Source organism: Poecilia reticulata, chromosome 3 (assembly GCF_904066995.2).
Source record: "Poecilia reticulata chromosome 3, P_reticulata-male-v2, whole genome shotgun sequence".
Taxonomy (NCBI): domain Eukaryota; kingdom Metazoa; phylum Chordata; class Actinopteri; order Cyprinodontiformes; family Poeciliidae; genus Poecilia; species Poecilia reticulata.
Genome location: NC_088832.1, coordinates 10,015,545 through 10,029,596, shown reverse-complemented (window position 1 = coordinate 10,029,596; position 14,052 = coordinate 10,015,545). Strand labels below are relative to the sequence as shown.

Below are 14,052 nucleotides of genomic sequence, written 5' to 3'. Positions count from 1 at the left end.
GTTCTAACAGCGTCTTTTTTAAAAATGTGTTAATATTTTACTTTTAATTTCAGTAATTCTCAAAATGTTCTGCTGTTTTTGAATGCTGTATAGCATACTGTTTTCTTTTTTTTTTTTTTGGAGAGTGCCTATTAGTGGGACAGCAAATTATTAAGCCTTCTGATAACAACATGCTCAGTTGGGAATAGGTTGAAAGTGGTGCGAACAATAGTTTTAGATGTGTCCATAGCTGATGGTGCTGCTCTCCTCGCCTCTGCAGAGCCAAACTTTCCCAAAGATTATCCCACCGGATGTCTCCTGGGCTGCGTTAACGTGACCGAGTGCCTGTCTCAGGAGCAGTTCAGACAACAGGTTTGTGAATCGCATCCCCTGATTATACTCATTTTGAAAGGCACAGCAACACTTGAGCACTATTTCGTGATAAAATGTGAGAACTGTTGATTTTGTTCTCGTGTTTCATCATGTTCAGTGTTTACACCAGACGCTGGAAAATTGTCTCTCTCACACTTTCTGACTAGCTTCAAAAAGGACACGGTTTTAAATAGGTGATTTGACTCAAATCATAATGATAATAAACATCTGATCTATTAAACTAGAAAGTGTGATCATGCTTAAACGATGGCTGCAGTATAATTTCCTGCCAGCAGAGGTCAGACTGCGCTGCTTTTTATTTGCCGCATCATATTTTCTCCCAGCAGAGGCAGAATGCGCCACAGGAACTGAATTCTAGGCTTCTTCACTGCACCATTATAAATCTGATAGTTAAACACTCAACAGTCACTCTTTGTTTGGGGAATTGGGGAAAAAAAACAAAAAGATTTAAAGTAGATGAAAGTGGCTTTTATCTAAAGATGCGTTGTGATTCTACTTTCTGCCTTCATGAGCTTACAAACCTCTAACCTAAACTTTTATTTCTATTTAGCATAAATTATGGCATGGTTGGCAAGTTTTAACTAATCTGAACTGATTTGCCTCTGAAACTGAAAATATTTTTTTGTTGTTTAAAGGTCTCTATGTTTACCATCCATTTTATGTGTCATTAATATACTGAACGTTTATTAGAGATTTAAGAAGAGCTTCTAATATTCATAACAACAGATTTTTTTTCATTGGAAATCTCTGTGACCTTTTTAATAAATGAATAAATAATATTGACTTTAGTAGCAGTACTACTAGTAATGCTAGTGAGGATTTATTTTTTGAAGGTGTAGCTTTATGTTTATGTCTCTACGGTGAAGTGCAGACCTTCTTTATTTCTGTCTGAGCATTTCTGAAAAAGAAATGCCTGTCCTGCATGTAAAACATGAAGTCTTCGTGTTTTACATGCACATAACGGCTTTCAAAATTATATTCTTGAAGCGGCATCAAATTAGCAGTCAATTTAATTGTCTGTATTCTATTTTATGCCTCTAATAAAGTTTGATGTTGTAATACCAATAGATACTGATGCAAAAATAGTGTGCAGACCGTTTTTAATTTGGTTTTATTTCCACAATTTCAGTGAATGAAGTGAAGTAATCAGATGCAATTCATTTTAATTATGCAGCTAATAGTGTTTTTGTGACGGTCCTGTGTACTGCCACATTTTTTTGTGTGTGTGTGTTTTTGGTTTTTTTTTGGGAAACATGTTGGACAAATATATTCCAGTCTTGCAAGCTACCAGCTTTCTCACAGATGTTTGCACACACTTGTTTACTATATTAGACTGGAGCCGATCACATATGGAAATTGTCTCATGTTGCAAAACAGACTCAAGGGAGAGGAAAGGAATAAAAACAAAAAAGCATCCGTGCTTTTCTTTGAGCCGTGTTCTACTCATGTTTTCATGTGTCTTTAAGACCCAGTTTTAAACACACGCACGCACACACACACACACACACACACATACACATGCGTCTTTCTGCATACAGCCGGTTGTCTTGTGTCTGAAAAGATTTCAGAATGTGTGCTGCGACACGATTGCATTCTGACTGCTGGGACCTGTAAATTTAAGGGCTTTTTTTCCCCCCCTTTTGTGCTCCGTTCTCATTCTCTCCTCCACCACTCATTCCACCCAGGGCTGTAAAATCATGTTTGCAGGCTGTGTGACTGCCCTTTCATCCCGTGAAAGGGTGTGTGTGTGCATTTGTGTGTATGTGTCCACTTGTACTGAGCAGCCATAAATAACCCCTCCACACACACGCACACGCATACACATTCAATGGCCCCCGTTAAAAAAAAAAAGAAAGAGAAAGCAAGGCAGATGTAAAAAAAAAAATAAAAAATGAGTCAACCAGAGAGAAATAACACTACCAAACGCCTAACGATGGTGTTAAGCTGAAGGTTAACACACATTTCATTCAACTTGGTGGAAAAAGTATCATCTATTATCCATTTAGCCTTTTAATCTCGCTTCCTTTCTAGTTCCAAGGAGGCGCGTTGTGTTGGTGCATAGTAGCACATAGCTGTGCTGCTAGGCAGTGTGAGTGGGTGAGGTGTAGGATTTACTGTCCTGAGCTGGCAGCTGTGGGTGGTTAAAAGAGGGGTGGTGAAGGACAAACAGCCATTTTTCTTCAGGCTTTTCTAAATCTGTCCCAAGTGATGTCTGAAATGTATTCAGAGAAAGTAGAATGTGGGTAGATTAGGAAAGACATGAGTGAGGCACTAAAAATTTATATATGTGTAAAAAAAAGTAAAAAAAATGCTAAGAACGGTATCCAATGCCGTTCTTAGCTTCATGTCATCCATGTGCCGTAGCAGTCATTCCCCTATTGGGGCGCTGCTGCGTAGATCAGCACCGCAACTGTAATAGTATAGAAGCGGACCGTATAGAAAGCAAACCTGCGGCCGAGCAGGGATTTTGTTGGCTTGACTTCACCGATTCTTTCTCCAGTTAGAAACTGACTGCTGTATCGACCCGTCCTCCAGATAATCTCTCACTCCATCCAGCTCCCCATCCCCCACTACCACTGATCATTTGTGAGCCATTATGATCTGTGTTGCCTCTCTCCTCTCTCACTGCTCGGTGCTCACTCAGCAGCGGGGTGGAGGGGCTTGCCTGGCAGAGGATGATGGGGAGGGGGGCTTTGGTGGGGTTGGGATAATATATGGTGTCTTGCAAAGGTTTTCACACCTCTTGATTTCACATTCTGTCACATGAGAATCAGACATTTCAGTGTACTTTACTGGGATTTTATGTAATAGACCAACGTAAGGTAGTGTGTAAAAGTGATTCTGAGTTTTATTTGGTTTCTAAACCTTTTTAACAGATTAAGAATCTGAAAAGTGTGGCGTGTGTGAACCAACTTACCTGTGCAACGCTTATTCTTCTTTGCGAGATAGAATGGATAATGTGTAGAAGGAGCCATTTTGGAATGTTGCCACAGATTTAGTTCTGAGGTTTGACTAGGCCATTCTAGCACATGAATATGCTTTGATCTGTTGCAGTTCTGGCTCCATGTTTAGGGTCACTGCTGTGATTTAAGGTGTATTTTTGCTCCGGTCAAAAGCTTTTCAGGTAGTGTCGTGTTAGTTTTCTTACACACATATTTTGCGTGTAGGCTACCAAAATTGACCTTTTGGACCACATTCATTCATGTTTTCCATGTATCCTTATGACAAACTGAAAATTGGCTTTTGGTTTTGTTTTGCAATGGCTTTTTTTCCCCCTTGCTGCTCTTCCATAAATGCCATATTTGTGAAGTCTTTCATCAGATTCTCCCAGTTGAGTTGTGGGATCTCTTTAGCTTTTCCAGAGTTACTATTCTTGCTGATTTTCTACAGTTTTTGTTTATTGCTTAACTTTGCTTCAAACCCATGTAGAAACTGAGATTAAAGTACACAGAAGTGGACTGTGATTACTAATCAGGTGGCTTCCCAAGTAATTTACACTGGATTTTGTTTAAAGGTATCAGAGTAAAGAAGGTTGGAGATATACTTTCTGTTTTTGATTTTTTTGATGACATAAAACCAACTTTTAGCTTGGGGAAATTTGGAAATAAGACAGCAGTGGTTAGAAAAGGCTGATTTCATCACTGCATTGGATGACCAGGTTGACATGGTTTCGTCTCTGTCATTCAGGCAAAAAATAAAAAAATAAATAAATGTTTGTTAACTTTGGCCTGCAAATGCAGACATGTCTATGTTAGAACAGATTTTATGGGTTGACACCTGCAGGAGATCTCGGTAAAGGTCTGATTTCTATTTAGAGATCAGATGAGGGGCTTTAGAGGAGGTTTGCATGGCACAAGTTGTACTTTTTTTCTGCTTTGTGTTGAGTCAAGTGGGATTTTTGTAACTATCCAAAGATCCTCAGTTTGAAATTATGTTGAAACAGTTTTGCATCATTCGCAGATGTTGAATAAGCTCATCAACGTATTTTATTAACCACAGGTACTCAGCGTTGAAGTCTGACATAACACATCCCCCATCCCAGGAGGAAATGTGAGATGCACACATATTTAAGACATGACTTGTTCTGAATGGTTTCCATCAGCAGGTTTCAGCTGGTGTCGACTCACGTCTGACCTCTAAAACACACGCTGCACGAACAAAGCTAATTTTATTCTGCTGACTGAAGACGACAACAACAAATAGAAAAGGGTAAAAGGGGGAAGATTATTTAAGGTGTGGTAAGAGGATAAGCACATGTTTGAATAACCTAGAGAGAAAGCTGCTTTCAATTTAGCTGCTTCGCTCAGAAAGTCCTGCTGTTTGAAATGCTCAGTCACTGTCGTCGCCAACCAGGACCAGTTAACAACGTTTTCAGAAATAAATCGCTTTCCATTCATTTTGATTGCATTTGCTTGTATCGGTGTCATGTATAAAGGAGCACCCCAGTGCACTTTTGTTATATTTTAAAGGAAGACTCAACCAAGACCATTTTTGTGCTGTTTGGTGTTTTAATTGCCAGGTCTCTTGCTTAACATGTTGGGTTGTTAGTCAGTGTTTCCTTTGTATTTAAAGCAGCGGCGTTATATATTTTTCAGGCACACAGTGCCGTTTCATAGGACTATCAACTAACTATGTTACCTTCTGTTGTTAACAAGGTCAACAAAAGGTTGTTAACCTCTGTTAAGTTGTTAAAATGCTGCTTAACGACAGCATGTTCTGTTGTTAAGAAAATGTTATGTGTATATATCGAAAACAACTTGATTTAGCATCATAGACGTATTTGACACCTTGAAATAATTTCCCTCTGTCTCTAAGAATTTTGACATCACCGCTTTGCCTCTCCTTTGCTTTTTTTCTTATCAACGCAAGTCAGAGATATAGATACTTACATAGACTCAAAAATATAGAGTTTAAGTACAGCCTTTGACAGAAGCCAGTTTTATCCATTCCAAAACCCATTTTGAGAGGATTTTGGAATCCTGTTGGAACATTCAATTGAGTACAGTATCCTCAATTAATTGAGCATACTGTAAGGTTTAATAACAAGGTTCAATTGGATGAATATGTGATTGAATAGAAATTATTTTTTTGGGAAAGTTTCTTGAGACGACTTTTGTTGTGAATTGGCACCGTATTAATAATCTAAATTGAGTTGTGTTTAAGTTTTAACCATTTGACCCCATAATCATTCTAATATTAAAGGAAAATGGTCAGGATGTTTAAAAATCAGCCCAGGTGAAATTTGAGAATCAAGTCTTGGTGTCGCTATCCACAATGAAGCAAGTGTGTCATATTTATAGACTCAGAGGGTGTTGACCAAAAAAGAAGTGCCTGCTCCAAAATTAGTACCTTCAAAGTTTGACTTAAATTGGCAACTACTCGCACAGACAAGCCAAAAGACTTCTGGAGAAAAGATTTACGGTCAGACGAAACAAGAAATTGAGCTGTCTGGCCACAATGTCAAGAAGTACGTTTGCAGAAGTGAAGGGGAGCCTTTTAACCCCAAGAAAGCTGCACCAGCGGTCGAGCACAGTTCTTAAAACTGCTGAGGGTCATTTTAGCTGCCGGTGAAACTGGTGTATAGAACCAAGTGAATGGAAATGGATTCACAACACTGGCATGGTCACTCCAAAACATTAATCTTACTTCCAGATAGAAGAAACATTTGGAAGAATGTTTGATTTTTCCAGCAAGTGAAACGGTCGACTTTTTTTTTTTTTTCCATGGAAAAAGTAGACAAAAACATAACACTTTAGTAATGATATTGGTATTGTCACACACTGGTTCCTATAAATGAAAAGATTGGACCTTGACCCTACTGCAAATGTTTGAGGAAAGATTTAATCGGTCATTTGTTTTGTTAATCATCGAAGAACCTCTACATTCATGCATGGTTTTTAAATAATCTTCTTATAAGGTCAGGAAACACACACAGCCAAAAACACAACACCCGAATCAAATCAGTGCTTAATGTTGTCACCCTTTGGCAGGTAGGCCATTCACAGCACCGCCATACCTCTGTGGATCTTGGCTGTCTCATTGTCTTCTGTCTCTTAGTGTAATCCCAGATTGACTCAGTGTTGATGAGATCAGGGGTTTTGTTTGGGCCAGGCCATCTGGCGTTCGACTCCTCGTTCTTCTTGGCGCTGGAGATGGTTTTGTTTGACGTAGTTGTTCTGCGGCAGACTAAACTGGGAATCATCAGATGTCTTTTTCAATGAACGGTTGTGTGTGTATGCGTGTCGGATACTTTTAAATGGTTTGTTTTGTTCTGGGTAATTCCCTCTCAGTCGCTGGCATTTTTTTTTCTTTTTTTATGAGAGCAATGTTCTTTAATTTTAACAAGGCTGTAAGTTGTTGGGTGTAATACTTTATCACCGCGTGTTTTTAATCCGTTCTTGTTTTGCAGCTCGGCGGGATCGAACGCACAAGCACATGTGAGATAACTGGAGCCAGGCTAAGACCACATCACACAGCTCTGAACCCATAGCCACTTATCTGTTAAAAGAAGTGCTGGTTCCTGTGGAATTCCATTTGTGTGCGCTCTCCTCCTGACCTCCACAGTGGAGCTCCCGTGCTTGTTAGGCGAGCTGGAAGCTCCGGCTGATGCCTGAGTTTCCTTGTGTGGTAATGTGATATTTATATGCTGAAAGCCTTCCTGCCAGCATGCCTCTCACACTCGCGCGCACACACACTCTCTCTAACACACACAGGATATATTGGATGCATTCCAAAGGAAGGGAAGTCAGGCATTTCTTTTTTTTTTTCCTTCCCCCTGTTTTTGTCTGTAACATTGTTTGAGTCCGTAAAGATGGCTACTTGCTTCTTTTTTTTTTCTCTTTTTTTTTTTCCTTTTTTGCTGCCCCGTCTATCATTGCAACCCCACCCCAGGTCAGCGGTGTAAAACTGTAAAACTTTATAGACGGCTCATTTTATGTATGCTGAACAGTCGTGCGCACTTATTGTCAGTCAAGCATCTTTGAGCCTTTCTGGTGAACCTCGTTCATGCGCTGACATTCCTCCCCTTCCTCCCTCTTCCTCGCTGGGCGGTTTGCCATGGCAGAGAGGTCAGACATCATGTGATTCTGCAGCACTGTGTAGAATGCATTCAGCCAAGAGCCCCCCCTCAGCACTGGACGGCGACCAGACAGACCTCAGTCGCAGGTTTTCCACAGCATGAAAAATACATCGAACCATCTGCCAGACTTGAAATGGCCTGTTACTGCTGTCCACAGACCACTTCATTAAATGTCACAGTCCCTGTGGTTTGGGAAGCTGACACTCAAGCCCCTTTATTATCGGCCCCCTCGCTGTGTTCTCATTTAGCAGCCTTTGTTCCCCGTTCTGTATGCTGATCACAGGAATATGAGGCAATAAAGAAAACCATACGTGCCGCGTTTCAGGCGGCTTTCTTTGATGCTCGTTTGATGAGAACAACTCGCATTCAAGGAGAGGTAACTCGACACCAATCTGTGTAGAGAGGTTGACTAAATTTCACACACACCTAAACATTTTCATCATCTTTTCTATTTGACTAATTCATTGGTGTTGGTAAAAAAAAGAAGCGTCGTCCTCCAGATATTTTAAAACTACAGCAGTGCCTTGTCTCTCTGCTTAAGTGGAAAATGGCGCTGAGGTTATAGTCATTATGTAGTCATTACTCCTTCACAGTCCTTGAGACTATAAACAGGAAAGCCTGCAGGGTATACCCTGACTGTTGCACCGTCGACTGATATTATTGACTGTTGACAGGAAATGGAATGATGATGGTAAACAAGTGATGGCAGATCTTTTAGTTGGTTAGCGAAAACTCAGCTTTGGCATTTAGAGTTTCAGATAAACTCCATAAATGTTTGTTGTCTTGTCGGCTTAATAAACTTGATATTTGTGTTTGGTGGAGCTCAACTGATATGCCCAGTTCCAACATTTAGAAATCAGAGCAGTATTGGTATTGAATTTTTGCCAATTATTTGGGATATCTAACACGTATTAAGGTATACCAAGGTTTCAAAAGGCTTTCCAAGTAAAGTGCAAGAATTTAAGTTTTCTCTGGTTGTGGGAAGCAATAGCGCATTGCTGCTTCTTCATTAGTTGCTGTACCCTGCTAGCTAGCTGCCTAAGCAAGGCATTTACATTTTCTTCTGCATATTAGACACATTTTGGCTGCTTTGAAATAATTCTGGTTGCTAAAAGAGCTGTGGTTTGAAAACTACATCGGCACTAACCATGATAATGCTTTCTTTTAATAGCTATAGTTAGCGAGCTATGAGCTAGCTATAACCTGTCTATTTAACTGCTCTTTGTTAATAGTTTTACTTCATAAGTAAGAGTAAAATACTGTTAAATATTTTGCACCAACAGCATCTAAATTACAAAAAGCAGTACATACATATTATTACTGTAATAATTAGTATGGTATATAAGCAGAACCAATTCAAGTTTTTCTGTTATTTAAACAAGAAAAATTTATCATTTGGCACACCTTTGTTTTCATTTTCAGTCAAGTGCTGTAAAAACATATTTTTACTCGTAGTTGATAATACTGGTGACTCCCACTTCAGTCCCTGCCCAGTCCTAACTTTAAAGCTGAGCATCCGTTTTGTTTTTGTCCGTATGAAAACAGTCTTTGGGTTGCCAGTTTGTGCTCTCGCTGTGAAATAAAGCTCCAACTGTGTTAAACAATGTTTGCATAAAACAAGACCTCTATAGATGTTAATGTTGTGATCTTCCTAATGCTTTGCCGCAGGCAGAACTCTGCCTCCTCTTCCCCTATAATAAGCTTTAATGAAGCATGGAATCAATATGCTTGACATTTATCTCCCATCTTCACATCTGGTGTTTGTTGACGATGCCCCAAAATGGCTCCTCATGAGGCCAGCGTGTGTGCCAGCTCTGTGTTTTGGAAGAAGGAAATGAGTGAAGGTTGTGTCAACTTGTGTGGCGTAGTCTGTAAGTACTTTGCACAAAGCCAGCAGGCGACCATGTTTTCCTGCTATGATGTTATCAGGGATTGTAAAAGATCTTAGTGTAATGCCTTTCCCCTTCTAAATGTGAGAGCAGATATTACCCCTCACAGAATCTAGATAATTATGGGGGTTTCTGCGTTCTCCAGGCGTGTTTATGCAATTGCTCAATGTCGCGTAAGCCAGTGTGTGCTCATTGGAGAGTGATGTTTATCCCTCCAAGCTACAGCCTAGCAGCAGTATTACAACGACAATCTCTTCTCAAGAGGGAGAACTGGAAAGACAGAGAGCGAGAGACTCTCTGCCACTGCGGGTCAGAGATTACAAACTCAATTGTACTCTGCTGGGTGACATGTCTGCTCAGCAACTTCCTGCCAGCGACAGCAGAGGAGAGGAAAGTATGGAGAGAAAGAGAGAGAGAGAGCGAGAGGCCAACCGTGCTTCTAGTGCCATTAATCTTTCTCTCATTGTGTTCAGCAAAATATAGCCTCCACTTGTCCAGTAAAGCACTAAGTGGGACTTATTTTCAGCTGGCATTCACAGTAAAAGTCATTATAACTTCTATAAATAATAAATATTATTATTAGTTAGGGTTCTTTGCACACTGGGCTGCTGTTGTTTTGAAATTTTTCTTTTAAATTTGCTGTTTGAAGGAAAAATAAAAAACCAGTTTTTTAAATCCGGTGGATATAAGGGGAGAGAGACACGCGTGTGCGTGTGTGTGTGTGTGCGTGTGGGGGTGTGTGTGTGTGTGTGCGTGTGCACGCACCCACTGCCCACTTTCCCATGTACATTTGTTCAAGTGCTTGGAACGCATACAGTGACTCAGCCAATTGCATGGCAGCAACTCACTGCATTTGGGCATCTCGATGTATTGAAGACTACTCTGTAATCATCAGAATGGCAACAAAGGGGGATTTAAGCGACTATGAATGTAGCGTGGCTGTCGGTGCCAGACAGGCTTTTCTGAGTATTTCAGAAACTGCTGATCGACCGGGATCGCTTCCATTTACAGAGAGCGATCCACAAAAAAGGGAAGCAATGCAGAGAGCAATTGATGAATACAACTTTCTGAAGCCAGAGGAGAATGGGCAGCTTTGTTCACGATGATGCAAAGAGACTAGCAGCTCAAAGAACCAGTTGTTGCAGCCAAGCTAGGCGCAATGCCGTCTTTGAAAGCAAAACACATTGAACTTCGAAGCAGCAAAATACCCCAAAGGCTGCTACTCTTGTGAGTGAAGAAACATAAACTGGAGTTGGTTTCCACAAGCTCACTCAAAAATGGGCAATAACATCGGAAAAATGTTGCCGACGTTCCCTTGGTAAGGTCAGAGTTTGCTGAAACGATATGATAGCATGGCTATCATTTAACTTTGTCTAGTAAAAACTAGCGTTTTTGGCTAGTGGCTGAAAATGATATGGTGTGTGAAATTAAAAACTAGTCATAGTTTTTAATTATGACTATATAACTAGTCATACAAAACGCAATTGGTTGTCATGTTTTTGTGTGAGTGTGTAACATCTGCCAGTATTTCTCAGCTAAAGTAATTTTTCTTCAATACATACATCTGTCCCAGTAAAAGCTGTGTCATCGACAAGATAGTGTGCCCCATATGCCCAACTAATTGAGAATGAATAAGACATGCTTTAACGCTTGGAAAACCTCTAAACTGTTGGATACTGAGATAAAATATGCAGTCTAAATACATCGTATTAAAATGTCCTTAAAGATTTGAGATATTTTTTTAATTTTGAATTAAAATATTTTGGTTTGTGTTGACTGACAGTCACCTAACCTTATTACTGCTACATCTACAATGATTTAGTGAAGTAAGCTCTCTACTGAAAAAACTAAAGCATTGGTGAAACATAAAGTGATTCAGATTTCTAAAACGTAAACGTTTAAAAACATGAAAATATGGAGACTACAGATAAAGAGATAATCTGACATTACACACTGAAAACAAGTTCTTGTTTTGATTTATCAACAATATTGCAATTTTCACATGGCGACACTGGAGAGAAAATTCACATTTTTACTGACTTGAATGAAAGCTGTGACTACTTCATTCTTGTCCGTCTCCCACGTTTAGTGAGCTCTCTTAAAGCTCTGGTGCACCGACCCCCCTGCCACGCTTCACTGGGTAAATATGACATGAATTGCTTTTGCAGGCTCAGTGTGTGAAGCAGAGTATTGATTTACATGCAACACCATTTTCTTACCTTTTAAATTGCCGGTGGTCAGCGCTGCGCGAATAGCATTCCAGGTGTTTTCTGCTTTGTGTTTGGAAAACAGGCATGTTATCACCATGGAAGAACACATCTTTTTTCCATTTAAATGAGCAGCTCTTTTGCCGAGCAATTTCTTCAGTCGTTTTGAGTCCAGATGTCACTGTAATAACATTGGAATTTCCCAAAAGCAACAGAGCCATTCTCTTCCCTGGCCTTTAGTTCAACCTGTTTGTGTTATTTTCAGACAGACCATAGAAAAAAGTGTTTCACTTTGATTTGGATCAAATCAAAGTGAATTCTTAATTTTTCTAGAGTTTAAAGGGGCAGTGTTATGTCTTTTCCAGGCACATGGTTTCATTTTATAGCACAATTAAGTAACTATGTTGCTGTCAGTTGTTATAAAAATGCTGTATATACCAAACATGGCTTAAAAGAACTTTGACGTCACAATTTAAACACCTTAAAAATGTGCCACTATCTCTTTAAGAAGCTTCTGCTCTTTCTGACACTCCGCCACCAGCACGTCATCACAACAAAGCCTTTTAAGACTTTAGTAACGTTTTTATTAGCAGTTCTTATGATGAGTTAGTCAGACGGCTTGTCCTCCATAGCAAGCCATCTACTCTCTTCCACACACAATTAAAGGATATCCACCAAAAAACCCACATAAAAACACTTCCTTTTCCTGGAGCTAGAGAGGCTGCTGTGAACCTGCCATTGGCAATTTGCTGACAAATTTGGGAGTTTTATTCAGATTTCTTGACATTATTGGTGTAATAATGAAGAGGCGCGAAAAAAATGTTCCAATAATGAAAGTTGTGCATGGAGAGATTAGTTTGATGAAATTCTACTCCTTCAATGAAAATAAAACGCCTAAGTTTTAAACACAGGGAATACCAAAGTATTTATCCAGTCCCCCATGCTTTAAAAATTCTAAAAAATCTGAGCTCTTGCGGGAGGTAAAAGCATAACTTAACAGATTCTTCTCCATTTCACACGTCAGTCAGTTTATCTTAATATGTTGTAAGTTTTTGCAGAGACGGATGAAGATGACCTAAAAGTCAATGGACTGCCTTCCCTGAATGCCCCCCGCCTAAACTGTGCAGACTGCCAACCTCCATAGGAAGGAGCAGTTATTCCCCACAGTGACTGAGTGAACACAGATGACAGGGGTTGCACTCCAGTGTCAGTGTATCAAAGCAAATATTCACCTTGAGAGACAGACATCTTTATACATTTTACCATCCTTCTCAATTTTCACTTTATGACAACAAATGCCCACTGTGAAGTGGTTTGTAGCTTTGCTCAACATAACAGCCTCTTTGCTGACAGCACCTGTGTTCAGGGGACCTGGATGAAAGAGACTGGAGTGGAAAAAAAAAAAGTTTTAGTGCCTTTGATTACCAGAATTTTTTTTTCTTTTTCTTTGAACCCAGACATCAAAATATCTCTTCTCTTCTCTGTTCTATTTTGTAACAGAGGAGCAGTTTTCCTGTTTACATTTCCCAACAATGAAATCTACTTTTACTCAAGAATCCATTATACACAATCTTTTATTGAATTCATCGCCCCTTTATCACCGTACACTCTCTTTGTTAATAAAACCTGTCTCTTTCCCTAAACTCCGTTCTGTGCCACGCGTTAGAAATCAGCGTACTTTTTCTGAATTTGGTGAGAGCCCCTGCTCTCGTCAGACAGAAGCTCAGCTATAAGCACAAGATAGGAGCCCTTTTCGCCGGAAAGTTCCAGCCGCTCGCTTGTTGAGTCTAAAAAGCTCTGACTGTTGAGAGGCCGTCTTGTTTTCTTCTTGCCAGAGGGCCACCACAGGAGGTGAAGTCATAAACATGGCTGGGAAAGTGGAACTGGCAGAAGCGAGGAACTCTGTGTGAATCTCCCTACAAAGACACATGACTTCACAACACCTGTCAGCACGAGTGCAGACTAAATAGGCCAAAGTGTGGCTTTCTCTTTACCAACACTGTTTCTATTAAGCTGGATTGTTGTGCTCATTAAGCACAAGGATTTAAGTTCAACCTAATTTCCTCCAGCTTTTGTTTTGAAGGGAGCTCTGGCAACTCGGCTATATTTTTCATGCAAATAACTATAATTCATGACCTACAGACGTGTTCTCAAACTAAATACATTACTGCGCAAATATAACAGGTGGAATAATGCATTAAACCTTCAGGATTCATGATAGTTCATTGTCATGCACTATAAATTGTTAAAGAAAATAAAAACATTTTATTTTTAACTAAAGAAATGCAGAAAATAGGCCCAAGTTTCTATTTCCACCAAATTGTGACATTTTGAACTGCTCAGAAGCATTTTAAAAGGGATTAACATGTTTTTTTCAGTTGAGCAGACACTGGAGCAGTAATTGGAAAATCGTGGCCTTGGTACTGAGCTTCTAATAATGAGACATGGCTCTTGTTGTGTTGAGGATATTAATAATGTACAAAAAAATTCAGGAGCCGGTGTTGGA

The 14,052-nt window shown here is 39.8% G+C and overlaps 1 protein-coding gene across 1 annotated transcript in view; it reads left to right on the top strand.

Moving 5' to 3' along the window:
* The window catches only part of trip4 (thyroid hormone receptor interactor 4), an 83,562-nt gene that overhangs the window by 3,997 nt on the left and 65,513 nt on the right, over positions 1-14,052 (top strand). The window contains exon 11 of the mRNA XM_008404679.3: positions 260-351. Coding sequence (XP_008402901.2) covers positions 260-351 — 92 coding nt within the window. The remainder of the gene's footprint in view (positions 1-259; positions 352-14,052) is intronic.